This window comes from Pseudophryne corroboree, chromosome 2 (genome assembly GCF_028390025.1).
Source record: "Pseudophryne corroboree isolate aPseCor3 chromosome 2, aPseCor3.hap2, whole genome shotgun sequence".
NCBI classification, from domain to species: domain Eukaryota; kingdom Metazoa; phylum Chordata; class Amphibia; order Anura; family Myobatrachidae; genus Pseudophryne; species Pseudophryne corroboree.
The window spans coordinates 387,538,031-387,550,997 of record NC_086445.1 but is presented as its reverse complement, the minus strand read 5'-3'; the positions used below and the strand labels follow the sequence as shown (position 1 = coordinate 387,550,997).

At 43.8% G+C, this 12,967-nt stretch overlaps 1 protein-coding gene across 10 annotated transcripts in view; it reads right to left on the bottom strand.

The window, feature by feature from the left end:
- The window catches only part of HERC2 (HECT and RLD domain containing E3 ubiquitin protein ligase 2), a 618,496-nt gene that overhangs the window by 155,399 nt on the left and 450,130 nt on the right, over positions 1-12,967 (bottom strand). For all 10 annotated transcript variants that reach the window (XM_063953293.1, XM_063953292.1, XM_063953291.1 and 7 more), the window contains 3 exons: positions 4,998-5,166; positions 4,785-4,910; positions 1,798-1,906 (listed from right to left, as the gene is read on the bottom strand). In XM_063953293.1, coding sequence (XP_063809363.1) covers positions 1,798-1,906; positions 4,785-4,910; positions 4,998-5,166 — 404 coding nt within the window. The remainder of the gene's footprint in view (positions 1-1,797; positions 1,907-4,784; positions 4,911-4,997; positions 5,167-12,967) is intronic.

Below are 12,967 nucleotides of genomic sequence, written 5' to 3'. Positions count from 1 at the left end.
AGCGTTGGGAGAAATGTGAATAGGACACACCAGGGGACTGTGCTGAATAATTTGATTAATGATACTTGTATATTTGTGTGCGATTGTCTCTGAACCTGTGTACGAAGTGCTACAATGTAGCTTTTTACTTCAATACCAGTTCTGTTCTGGTCCGCATACAGACTCAGTCATACACTATATAAAAGTGTCATATCAAATTAATCAGCAGTATCTTGGTTCATCATAGTCCCATAACGTTGTGACTTAGATATTTGGCAAGAAAAGATGCTTGATGTTCGTAGAGCTGTGCAGGACCTGGCAGCTCACACACGCCAGGCATCTCGTGCTATATGGTGTATTGAGGCTAGATATATGAGACGCATCTGCAGAACAGAGATGTGTAAGGTTAGCAATGGTGCTAGTAACTTTGCCCAGGCTGTTTCTACTACATCACTATCAACCACTGCAGGTGTGTGCAATAGATAATTGAACATCTCACAAGTTAAGCATAAAAAGTGTCCTTACCAGATTATCTACTCCCTCCAAAAAACGTAAGAACAGTGTGAAGCTTCTAGACTCCTTCCACTGCCAAAGTTGGCGAGAGAATTACCATATTGTTCAGTGTGGTCAATGTAAACAGTGAAGTGGGCACCTCTGGGAGTACCCAGAGAAGGGAGCAAACTGCCAGCAGGAGGTAGCTATGGGTCCAAAGCATCCTTTGCTCATGCCATTACTCAGGAAGCCTGAGTCTATGCACATAGAAATTATGAATTCATAAAAAAGTACATTTGGCTGCTGCATAAGGATGGTGATATAGAAGGAGAAGTCTACATGTTAGAAGAAATTAATATAACCAAGGCCAAATTAACGCCCTACTTAATAATCAAGTGATAACATTCCTATCAGAATTTATGAGCTTTGAGATAAAGTTTGTGGACATATTTTGCTGTATGGAATGTCTGAACTGCATACATGCGCACAGCAAAAGCAAATACAAAGTCAGATTTTTAAAGTCTGTAAAGTTGTGAGCAATTTATTATAAGATAATATGTATTTAAGGTTTAGTGCTTTAACGGAAATCTCCAAGCATTACACAATTCTTAAGCCAGGGCTACTGTATGCTTCTTGTCATTTTAACTTCTGGCCAAAGCAAATCAATTTCTTTAATAATTAGAAATTTCTGGAAAATCACCCATGGCGTGCACCAGTGAGGACTTCAATTAAATGGAAAGAGATCAGGTCAACATTAAATTGGTATGGTGTGGAGACATACTATATGCAGAAAGATTGAAAAACTAAGATACAGTAGACTATATGGACATAAATGCAAGGATGCCTAAATAGTGTATGATGGGAACACATCACCACTTTTCCATTGATTAACCTATCTGTCAAACTGAACTTTGATCCTCTAGGTCAGACATTCCCAACCACGGTCCTCAAGGCACACCAACAGTGCAGGTTTTAGCGATATCCAGGCTTCAGCACAGGTGACTTAATTAGTAGCTCAGTTATTTTGATTTAACCATCTGTGCTGAAGGCTGGATATCACTAAAACCTGCACTGTTGGTGTGCCTTGAGGACCGTGGTTGGGAATGCCTGCTCTAGGTAGAGAAGAAAAAAAGTATCCATCATTTGCAATATGAAGACCATTTTTAAACTGGAAATTGACCAGGTAAAATCGTGGAAACACAACACTTACATTTTCTATTCTATAAATGTGATAAGGAATCAAATAGAACAAAACATTGAGTCCAACACCTAAGTTACATTTTGTTACTGCACGTTAAGCCAACTAAAGAAAAGGAATTAACATACGTTACTCCAGGATGAATGCTTGGAACCAATTCCATTTCGGATAACAGTCCTGTCCAGTGAGACTGCTGTGGGAAATCTACAATCACATCTTTTCCATTGGCGCTGAAAGCTATTCACAAAGAATAAAAAACAAAACAAAAAAAATAAATAAAAATGGAAAAAGGAAGTTATTTAGCACAGCTGTAAGCGCATAACTAATGGAAACCTGTATGCATCTTACACCCCTAGAAACGTTGGGCATCATGGTGGCAGAGTAAGATCCACCTCTCTCACTCTCACCCATTGTATTCTACTTGATCTGCTTTTTCATACCAATCCACCTTTACAAGGCCATCATCTAACGTCCCCCTGGAACAATCTCCAAATTTTCTTTGTCTGCCTATTCCTCCCTCTACTCTGACCTCTCCTCTCACATCCTGGGGGAATTTAATATCACGATCATCACCCACTAGAATCCTGTTACCTCCAAAACTTCTCTCCCTCTCCTCCTCATTTGGCCTCTCCCAGGGGACCTCCTCTCCTGTTAGATTAATGGTCACTCCTATCACCTGTTTTTTTTCTGGGACTTCAATATTTCTCCACTCCCAATCCTGCATGCCTTGACCACGCGGCCTTCTTCTAGGCCCATGTCCACACTACTTTCTTTGACTCTTCTGTCCCAGCAGCTTCAATAAACCTTCTACAGCCCCTGACCCAAAACTGACACTATGCTCTTGTTCTGCTAAGCACCTCTGGAGAAGTCATCTTCTCATAGAGACTTCCTCCAGTTTAAGTTTATACTATCATCCTTTAGCTCTGCTCTCACTCACTAAGCAATCCTACTTCAAAGCCCTCCTCCACTCCCAGGCCTCCAACCCTCACCACCACTATACTACTATCATTTTTCTCCTGTCCCAACTCCCCTTCCATCCTTGTCCAATACACTTTATTTTGCATCTGCCATGATCTCCTTATTAAATTGGTCTGGGACTGAAGACCATAACCTCCACCTCCTCATCTCCACATACCTCCATTCCCTTCTACTTCAAACATGCTGCTAACTGAACACCTGATCAACTCATCTCTCTTCTCTGGAACCTTTCCTTTATCCTTCAAACATGTCCTGACGCCATGTCTCGACCCCTACCTTACAAACTACTGTCCTCTCTCTTTCTCCTCCTATTTGCCTTAAAGTTCCTTGAGCCTACAGATGTGCCCTCTTACATCCTTGCTGTAGTCACACTAAACAGCCCTTGAAGTCGCGCCATGCTATAATATGATGCATAAGCAGCTTATGCCGATTAAAATTATATGCAGCATGCCTATATTCTGTGTGTGTAATTGCAGCTCTAGCTCCTGGAAAACACTGTAGCATAGCATTTTGCATGCAAATACAGTCACAGTTACATACAGAAACTTGGTGCTACAGAGTCACACGGCACTCACGCATTAAGTGTAATGCGACTTGTTTCGCATGGGGCAAAGATGTAAGAGGACACATCTGTATTTCAATCTAGTGTTCATTATTTTCATTCCACCTAAACTGCATTCACAAAAGGACACCAGTGAACTGCAGCATTCCTGCAGTTGGGATGCTGGCAGACTAAATCACATCGCCAGAATCCTGGTACACAGCCAAAATACCAAAGCTTGAACTCCAACAGAAGTCAAAATGCAGATGCCGGTTAGCATCCCCAGGGAGGGTTAGGTTAGGCTGCAGTAGGGGTGGGTTTGGGTTAGGCACCATCGGGGAGGGTTGGGGTTAGGCTGCAGGGAGGGAAGGTTAGGGCTAGGGAAGGCTGGTGGGGAAGTCAAGTATACTTACCTTAACCCTGTTAGGATCTTTTCCATCGGGATGCCACTGTCCGTCATATGACATGGCATGCCAAAAACCAGTAACTGGTGTCGCACCTGACCTACTAATGGCCAAATCCAAAAGGACAGTTCTCTAGTCTGATACCGTTGGACCATACAGCTGTATTTGCCACTGTTAATCACAAAGAGTCCACTGCACTGGGTTTCGCTCCATTCTGGTTGGCCTCCTTTCTACTTGTTACACCAGTCATTTTCCATATCTACCACCTCAACCTCCAATCCACTTAGCCCTCCCATTGGGGTAACACAAAGTTCTGTCCTTGGCCCTCTCGCCAATCCTTCCAGAGGTCTTCCCTCAGAGAAATATAACTTGCCAAAATATAACTTTAATTGGGGCTGTGGTACAATATTTCAAACTTTAAACTGGTTCCCTGAATAGATAATTCAGGATGCACAGTCTAACAACAAGGTCCATGTCCCCAACACACTAAATCAACATGGTCACAGTTTACAAAAATATTGAGGATGATTCTGAGTTGGGACCAAAGCAAAAAACATAAAATAAAAAAAATCAATCCACACAGGGTAAATACGGACTGCTTTTGCAAGTAGCCCACAAAAGCTGGGTACCTCTATTTTAACACTGCAATTTAGATTTGAGTTTGGATACACCCCTCCCAAATCTAAACCTCTCCGCACATTAATTATGCAGTACAGTATGCACCCCACCTCCAGCGCTACATTGTTTTGTCAAGGTGCAAAATTACCATTTAATTTTGTTGTACTCCCAATTCAGAAATAGCCCTAAGCTGTATTGGAAAGAAGTCATACACAAAATATAATGAAACAGTGCTTTTGTTTATGAAGACTAACTTACTGCCAATCCTTTCCAGCCCTTTGGCGATAGGACCCAGTGGACAGCAGTGTAATTTAACAAATCAAAGCATGGCAGAGAAAGCATGACTAGTACAATTACAATGGACTATAACCAGTCTACAGATGACAACTATAGAAATGGATAACATACCTCTTACCTGAAAACATTTTAACACAAGTCTCCACTAAAACAGAAAATATTTGGCTCCCTATCCAAATAAAAATAATGAAAATGCAATGAGTCTGGGACTCGTTAGATTAATCATATAGTAAAATTCTAAGAGACTCAAACAAATGACTTATGATCTAGAACCTACCTTTCACAACTCCCACACTTCTGTGAGTTACTGATCCCCATTTATATTTTGGTGTTGTAACCGAGGCCTTCACTCTCACTTTGTCACCAATTTTGATATGTGAATGGGAACTCTGTGGTGGAAAACCTATGGATTTCAGTGACATCAGTTCATTATCTTTTCTCTTCTCTATGCAACATCCTGCTACAACTATAACAAAGAATTAAGACTCACCTAACAATTCCACATGAATGTATCGCACCCAGTAGGTGCCACCTTTCTGCTGCCAGTCACACTGAACATTCAAGTCATGAAGCCCATCGCGGTCCAACTTAATGACTTTCCCTACATCACCCTCGCATACTTCTTCATAAGTCCGACAGCAGCGTACCATCATGCCAACCTGTAACACAAAAGAGCAAAAAGCATCAATGCTTAGCTCTGTTATTCTCAGGGTGTGTCACTGCAAACAAGGGTGTCTTTTAGGAAGTTAAAAAAAATGAATTAACGAATGAGCATTACATAAATATTCAACAACCGCTTCATCCGCCAGTAGCACCGAGGTATCTTAGTCTGGCCTTATTGGCTCTCAAACAGGCTCCATTTGAGCCTTTACAATCAGTTTGTTTCTGAGTTGGGGGCATTGTTTTGCAAGCTGCTTTTTGTGTATTTCAGGACGATTGAGTAGTTTTTCATATGGTTCCTATGTTCCAGTCTAAAGCTGTTCACTTATGCCAGGAAATTGTTTTCCTCCTTCAGAGACTTCCCAGGACCGGGATGATTTGGCTCTGCTAGACATAGTCCGAACTCCGTGGAGTAACTTGAACAAGACTTTTTCTGTCTGACATAGATTCTCTGCTTGTTCTTTACAACACACGTAAATGTGGTTGGCCTGGTACAATACAGACCATTGTGCGTTTGATATGCTTGGTAATCAAATCGAGCCTATTCTAGTGCGGAGCGACCGGCACCAAAACGGGTGTCAGCACATTTCACTAGGGCAGTGGCGACCACCTGGGCGATGTGACACAGGGCTTCAGCGGAACAGGTGTGCTGTGCAGCTACAGTACCTGGTACTCTGCCACACGTTTGCTAATTTTTACCATTTTAATGCGTTTGCTTCTGGCGATGCCAACTTTGGGTGTACAGTTTTCCAGTCAGGCAGCCGGGGTGTTACCTCTCCTAGGAGCGTCTATTGGACGTCCAATGGTAAGTGTACCCCAGCCTTGCTTCCAGAAAATAAAGGGGGGGGAAAGGGGGGGTGGGGGGGGGGGGGGGAGTGGATTTTTGGTCAGTTACTGCTGTGTTCCTTCCCGCACGCTGGTTTATTTTATTGCTAGTTTCACTACTCCTTACTGGACTCTTTTAATGAAATAATGACATTAAGGGTTGCAGGAAGAAGGACCTTATTTAAGTGCAAACTCCAACTTAAACCTTCAATTCCATTGTCCCCCAATCTGCTTAAGAGAAAAGGATTCAATAGTAAGTAACAAAAATCCTTTTTTTACCTATGAGGTATCTGTGATGCAAAAGTATTTTTAAACCTGTAAAAAGAGGATTTTGGTACTTACCGATAAATCCATTTCTCTGAATCCTCTAGGGGACACTGGAGTCCTATACAGTAGAGGTGTGAAGCTTGCAACCGGAGGTGTGGCACAATCTAAAATTAGCATTGTCTGCACAGCCGGTTCCTCCCCCTTAACATCCCTCCTTCCTCAGTTTGGAAAATTTGGCCGAGAAGAGGAGGACATGACACTATAGCACATGGCGAGGAACCGAACCGTACAACCTATCAAACAGCATCCAAGAAACTCTTTACTGAAAAAATAAGATTTTAAACATACCGGTAAATCTTTTTCTCGTAGTCCGTAGAGTATGCTGGGGACTCCGTAAGGACCATGGGGATAGACGGGCTCCGCAGGAGACATGGGCACTTTAAGAAAGAACTTAAGGTATGGGTGTGCACTAGCTCCTCCCTCTATGCCCCTCCTCCAGACCTCAGTTAGAGAAACTGTGCCCAGAGGAGACGGACAGTATGAGGAAAGGATTTTTGTTAATCCAAGGGCAAGATTTATACCAGCCCACACCATTCACACCGTATAACTTGCGTTATATACGAACCAGTTAACAGTATGAAACACAGCATCAGTTCGAGACCGATGAAACTATAACATAACCCTTATGTAAACAAAACTATATGGGACTTCCGGGTACGGCGCCGATGCGTGCAGCAGCAGCAGTGTGAGCTCCGTGTGCCGCCCCAGCCCGCGCCAGCCCGTACGCTGTACATAGCACTGCACCCCGCTCCCAGACCGCTCACCTGTCTGTGGGAACACTGCTGGCACCAGATGGAGCGCTTCCTAGCCGCCCCAGAAGCGGCGAAGCCCCTTAAATAGCGCCCTGCAAAATCAAAAGGGGATTCCAAGATGGCCGCCAGCCAGCAGATGCAGCCTCAACAGCAGCAAGTGCACACAGACCGTCAGTTACATTCATCCTCTGACTCTGTTGATGCCACAGCTCTCCCTGTACATATTGCCCCCTCTACACAGAAGTCTCATAAGACTGCACAACAGGCTGAGGGCCCAATTACATATTCTGATATGGTAAAAGCAATTCAAGACTCCATGAACCCCATTATGGAATCACATGCTGCCAAAGTCACGCAGGCAGTGCATGACATCAAATCACAGTTCAAACAGCTTTCCAAACGGGTGCAAGCTAATGAACAGCGCCTTGGGGAGACATTTCATGACGTTGCCGATTTAAAGGAACAGTGCGCTTTTCTTCAGAAATCTCATTACCAGCTTCTCAATAAGGTCGACGATCTCGAGAACAGATCACGTCGAAATAATTTGAGGGTTGTTGGGCTGCCCGAGGCCCTTAAAGGGCCAGCACTCTTTTCCTTCATACAAGACACACTGCCCGATTTGCTAGATATTCAAGATTCCTGCGCGGGTATGATTGTGGAGAGGGCCCATCGCATTGGTCCTGCAAGGCCTACACAAGACACCCGACCCCGGGCTGTTATTTTCCGTTGTCTTAATTACATCCAAAGACATTATCTGGTCTGCATCTCGTCGCAAGCGGAATTTGCAATGGAATGACGTGAGGATTTATATCTTCCAGGATTATTCGGCAGAGGTGGCTAGGGCACGACGTGAATTCACCCCACTTTGTTCCCGCCTGGCCAAAACAAGCAGAAAATTCGCTCTCATTTACCCGGCACGGTTACGCCTGTTCAAAGGATCCTCATTTACAGACTTCTCCACCGTGGCCGATGCAGAGGCCTATCTGTTGGAAGAGGAAAACGGACGTTCTTCACTGCACCTACCAGCAACAGACTCGTCTCCTGACTGCGGCTGTGAATATCCCTAGCGTGGTTTATTTTATTGTTATCTTTTCTTCTTCCCTTAGCTACTGGCGAATACATTACTACTCTGTTATATTTGTTCAAGATATAATTAATAAATCACTGGAAGTTTTTGAAATTACTGCTGGGAGGCGGCGCCTCTCTTACTGACATGGGTGCCCTGCTGGGTAGTATATTACCATTAATCCCATTCTTAATGTGATTTTTTCCTTTAAGGCGCCTTCCCCCTCATGTTATCCACATGTTACTCTGAGTTTATATTTTTTTTTTCATGCTATGTATAAGCTATGCTTAATGTTTTTCAGTTCCAGGGCTGGGGCAAGCCTGGAGTTCTTACTTGGTTCTCCATTTGGCGAACTATAGGTCAATCTATGTTTTCTTTGTACCTGAAGTACACGTTTGATGCTAATCTTTTGATACACTCTTCTCTGGATCCTCTGTCTTGCTTTCCCCCTCCTTTTTTCCCCAATGTTCTCTCCTCTCTGTGTCTTGTCCTGTCGGTTTTCTATGTTCATGATAGCAATGTGTTTTGTAGATATGACATTATCGATCTTATATATTGCAGTGAGACATGCCTCTTTTTGGCTGAATGATGGCCAGTTTAAAATTTGGCACATATAATGTGGGTGGCTTCCATTCTCCCGTAAAGAGGAAGAAAATCTTACTTTACTTGTCTAAATTGCAGGTGGATGTGGCATTTCTCCAGGAGTCTCACCTTCTCCCTCCTGAGATTGATAAGCTCAACTGCCTGGGCTGGAGAGTGTTGGCGTCCGCCCCATTTACCGCCAAGGCCCGTGGGGTTCTCCTTTTGGTTAGACGATCAGTTCAAGTAGACCTTCACTCCTCCCAGTCAGATACTGAAGGCAGATTTCTCATTGTAGACGCCACTCTAGATGATTCTCGTCTTCTTTTGTGTAATGTCTACGCCCCCAATATTGATCCCCAACCCTTTTTTCTGTCCATTGCCAATAAACTGCATCCGCACTCTCATAAACAATTGATCCTCGCAGGTGATTTTAATTCTACTGTTTCCAATGCTCTTGATAGGAATACTAGATCCAGATCTAGCCGTTGTACCCCCAAATATGGTTTACCGTACTTAATGTCACAGCTGCACCTGGTGGATGTCTGGCGGGCATATCATCCAGTCGGCCGTGACTATACATGTTTATCGGCAGCTCATGGTACACTGTCGAGAATCGATTATTTGTTCATCTCGACTTCTATGTTTACCAAGGTACAGGCTTCTGAAATTGAGCCTGTGTCCTTATCTGATCATGCGGTCTGCTGGATGACTCTCGCCACCTTCCCCAATAGAGGCCCTGTCAGACAATGGCGCTTCCCATCCCACCTGACCAACTCCATCCAATTTAGAAATATGCTGGAGGCCTCGTGGGCTGATTTTAAACATTGTAATGTTGCTGCAGAGAGTGATTCACCGCTCCTATTTTGGCAAACGTCTAAGTCAGTACTGAGAGGCTCTATTATTTCCTTCACCTCCAAACATAGGAAAGACTCAAGCTCATTACCTTGAGGCCCAATCTAACCTTACTAACGCCTACCAGGCATTTAAACAATCCCCCACCCCAATTACCAAAAAACTATACTATGACCAAAAATCCCTCTTTGACAAACTCTTAACTCAAACTGAATCTAAATTGACATTTATGTCTCAATGTAGATTTCATAAATTTGGCAATAGATCTAGTCGATTGCTTTCAAATCTCCTGAAAGGTCAGCACCCTCCGACACTTATCCATGCTTTGACTGGGGCTGATGGCACTGTGGTACATGATTGTGGCCAGGTATCTGAGGTTCTGCAATCTTTTTATTCCTCATTATACTCCAAACCCTCTATTGATCACCAACAACAACACTCTTTCTGGTCTTCCCTTACTCTCCCTTCTCTGTCTTCTACCGCATCCCAATCTCTACTGAACCCCATTACAGAGGAGGAGGTGCTCCATGTAATTCGCGGTTTGAAACCGAACAAAACCCCTGGGCCTGATGGTCTGACTAACGAATACTATAAAATACTGGCTCCTCAATTGGTCAAGCCCCTTTGTGCGCTATTCAACTTGCTTCTGACCGGGACCACCCCTCCATTATACTTCAATGCTGCAATTCTAAAAATTCTTCATAAACCAGGGAGAAACCCCCTGCTCCCCAGTTCATATAGACCTATATCCTTATTGAATACGGATTACAAGATATATACTAAGATCTTGGCGGACCGGGTAAAGATTCTGTTGCCCTCTCTGATCCAAGAGGACCAAACAGGGTTTATATGGGGGCGTCACTCTACGGTAAATGTACGGAAGATACTGACTGTCATGCAGTGGCTGGAGACTTCGGGAGACCAGAAGCCCTATGCCCTTCTCTCCCTTGATGCTGAGAAGGCTTTTGACCTGGTCACATGGGACCACCTTTTTGACACCATGCACAGGTTTGGGTTCCCGGAGGCTCTCATCCATGCAGTATGTCTTCTTTATCAGGACTCTTCCTCCCAAATCCTCTCTAACAATTATCTATCCTCCCCCATCCCCCTTCATAGTGGGACCAGACAAGGCTGCCACCTTTCACCCCTTCTATTTGCAATAGCTATAGAACCCTTGGCCACTGCACTGCGCATGTCTCTAGAATATACCGGTATCGCCGTTGGGTCGACGGAAGTAAAACTCAGTCTATTTGCCGATGACATGCTTTTATTTATCTCTAACCCCCAAGCTTCCATCCCTGCCATAAAACGTATTATAGACCATTTTAGTTCCTTCTCGGGATTCCGTGTAAATTATGACAAGTCTCGCCTCCTCCCTTTGGCTCTGGCCACTCCACAAACCTCCTATCTCCCACACTGACACAATTCACAATTTGCCGCTCTTCACTCAAATACTTAGGCATCATGATTCCCCCTAAACTAGACGCCCTTTACTCTGCTAATTTCCACCAGATTTACTCCTCGGCAGAGAAAATATTAAATGGATGGATGGACTTGCCTCTATCATTGTCTGGTAGGGTGGTGGTTATTAAGAGCTTTGTTTTTCCCAAATTATCCTATGTCCTCCAAATGCTTCCCCTGCAACTCTCCAAGCCAGATATCCAACGATTTGACTCCCTGTTTACAAGATTCATCTGGGCAAAAAAGAAATCTAGGGTATCTCGCTATATTTTACAACTGCCGAGACCGGAGGGTGGCTTTGGGATGCCAGACATTTCTGCTTTTTCAAATGCAGCTATGTTCCGGTATATGGTGGACTGGTTTTCTGGTGGCTCTGTATATACTCTCACTAACATAGAGGAACACCTTTTCCATCCATTCTCCCCAGCTGCTCTCCTTCATGCACCTGCCTCACTGATTCCTTCCCATATAAAATCTAACATACTCTTTCATGACACTTATAAAGCCTGGAAAGCTATCAACAGACGATTACACAGGAATTTCTCTAACTCTCCTTACACCACCCTCTGGGGTAACCCGCAATTCCCTCCTGGTTTGGACGGCTGTGCTTACTTGACGTGGAGAGAGAAAGGCATATCCTCAATTCGAGATATCTTTGACCCTGGAGGTACGATCTACTCTTTCACTACATTATCGGATAAGTATGGCCTCCCTAACTCCCAATTTGTTATGTACCTCCAATCCAGTCACTTTGCACAGTCGTTACCACCTGGAATGGCCCTTGATACAACCATTGACCCTCTTATCCCTCTCCTGCGTTTCAACCTAACCATAGGTTATAGGCTACGTAATATATACTCTATTCTTATAGACTCAGGGAAAGCGCCTTTGCAACGCGCCCTCCACTCGCGCTGGCTGCGGGACATACCAGATTTCCCGGCTATGTCGGTACTTATGTCCACACTGTCCCCCACATTTAAATACTTAAAATCTGCAGCTTTACAGGAAACCCACCTCAAATTCCTAAATAGAGCCTACATATCCCCGAAACAGCATTCCTATTTCACACAGGCCTCTACGGGTCGATGTTTTAAATGTGGGATGGCTGAGGCCACCTACTATCATAACTTCTGGGTCTGCAGGAAAATAAGAACTTTTTGGGACAAACTGATAAACCATGTTAATGATATCTTTTCAATTTGCATTAGCAAGCTCCCTACCGCGTGCCTATTTTACTGCTTTTCGGATTGGGACCTGGGATCACACAAACAAAAGATTATACCTGCCCTGACGGTAATCCTTACTATCGCCAAAAAACTAATCCTCACCCATTGGTTACATAGACATTCCCCATCTATTGCAGAATTGAGAACCTCTCTGCTAAACAACATATTCTACGAGCGACAGGCTCTAGTGCCAGATATAGAGTCGGGGGCCCCTAGATTCTATGGGAAATGGGAAACTGTTATACAAAGCTTTGATGCTGCCACTCAACTCAGAATCCAGAAAATCTTTGAACCCACTACTTGGTACTTATATAGACAGATTGGTTGAGCCATTAACTCTGCTAGGTTTGAAATAAGATAACCCTGTAGGTGATACCCACCTTACGCAGCTGACAGGACGTATATGCAATCTACCAACCCTATGGTATAAATTTTCCTGTAGGGAACGAAGCTATTTGTTGTCTTGTTCTATGTCTTGTTCACCCCCCTCCCCTCATTCCTTCTCCCATCTTTCCCCCTCCCCCTTTCTTTCTTCCTCATCTCATTTCTCTTCCCTCTACAATCTATAAGATTTCAATATCCATCTAAACATTCTTCTTCATAAAATAGAAAATTGTTTGAAGAAGGGTTTTTAGTTCTATATTTTGTGTCATCTTTCTCCTTATCCGTAGTGGAATACCAGATGCTAGGTGTCTAAGCGGTCAGATAT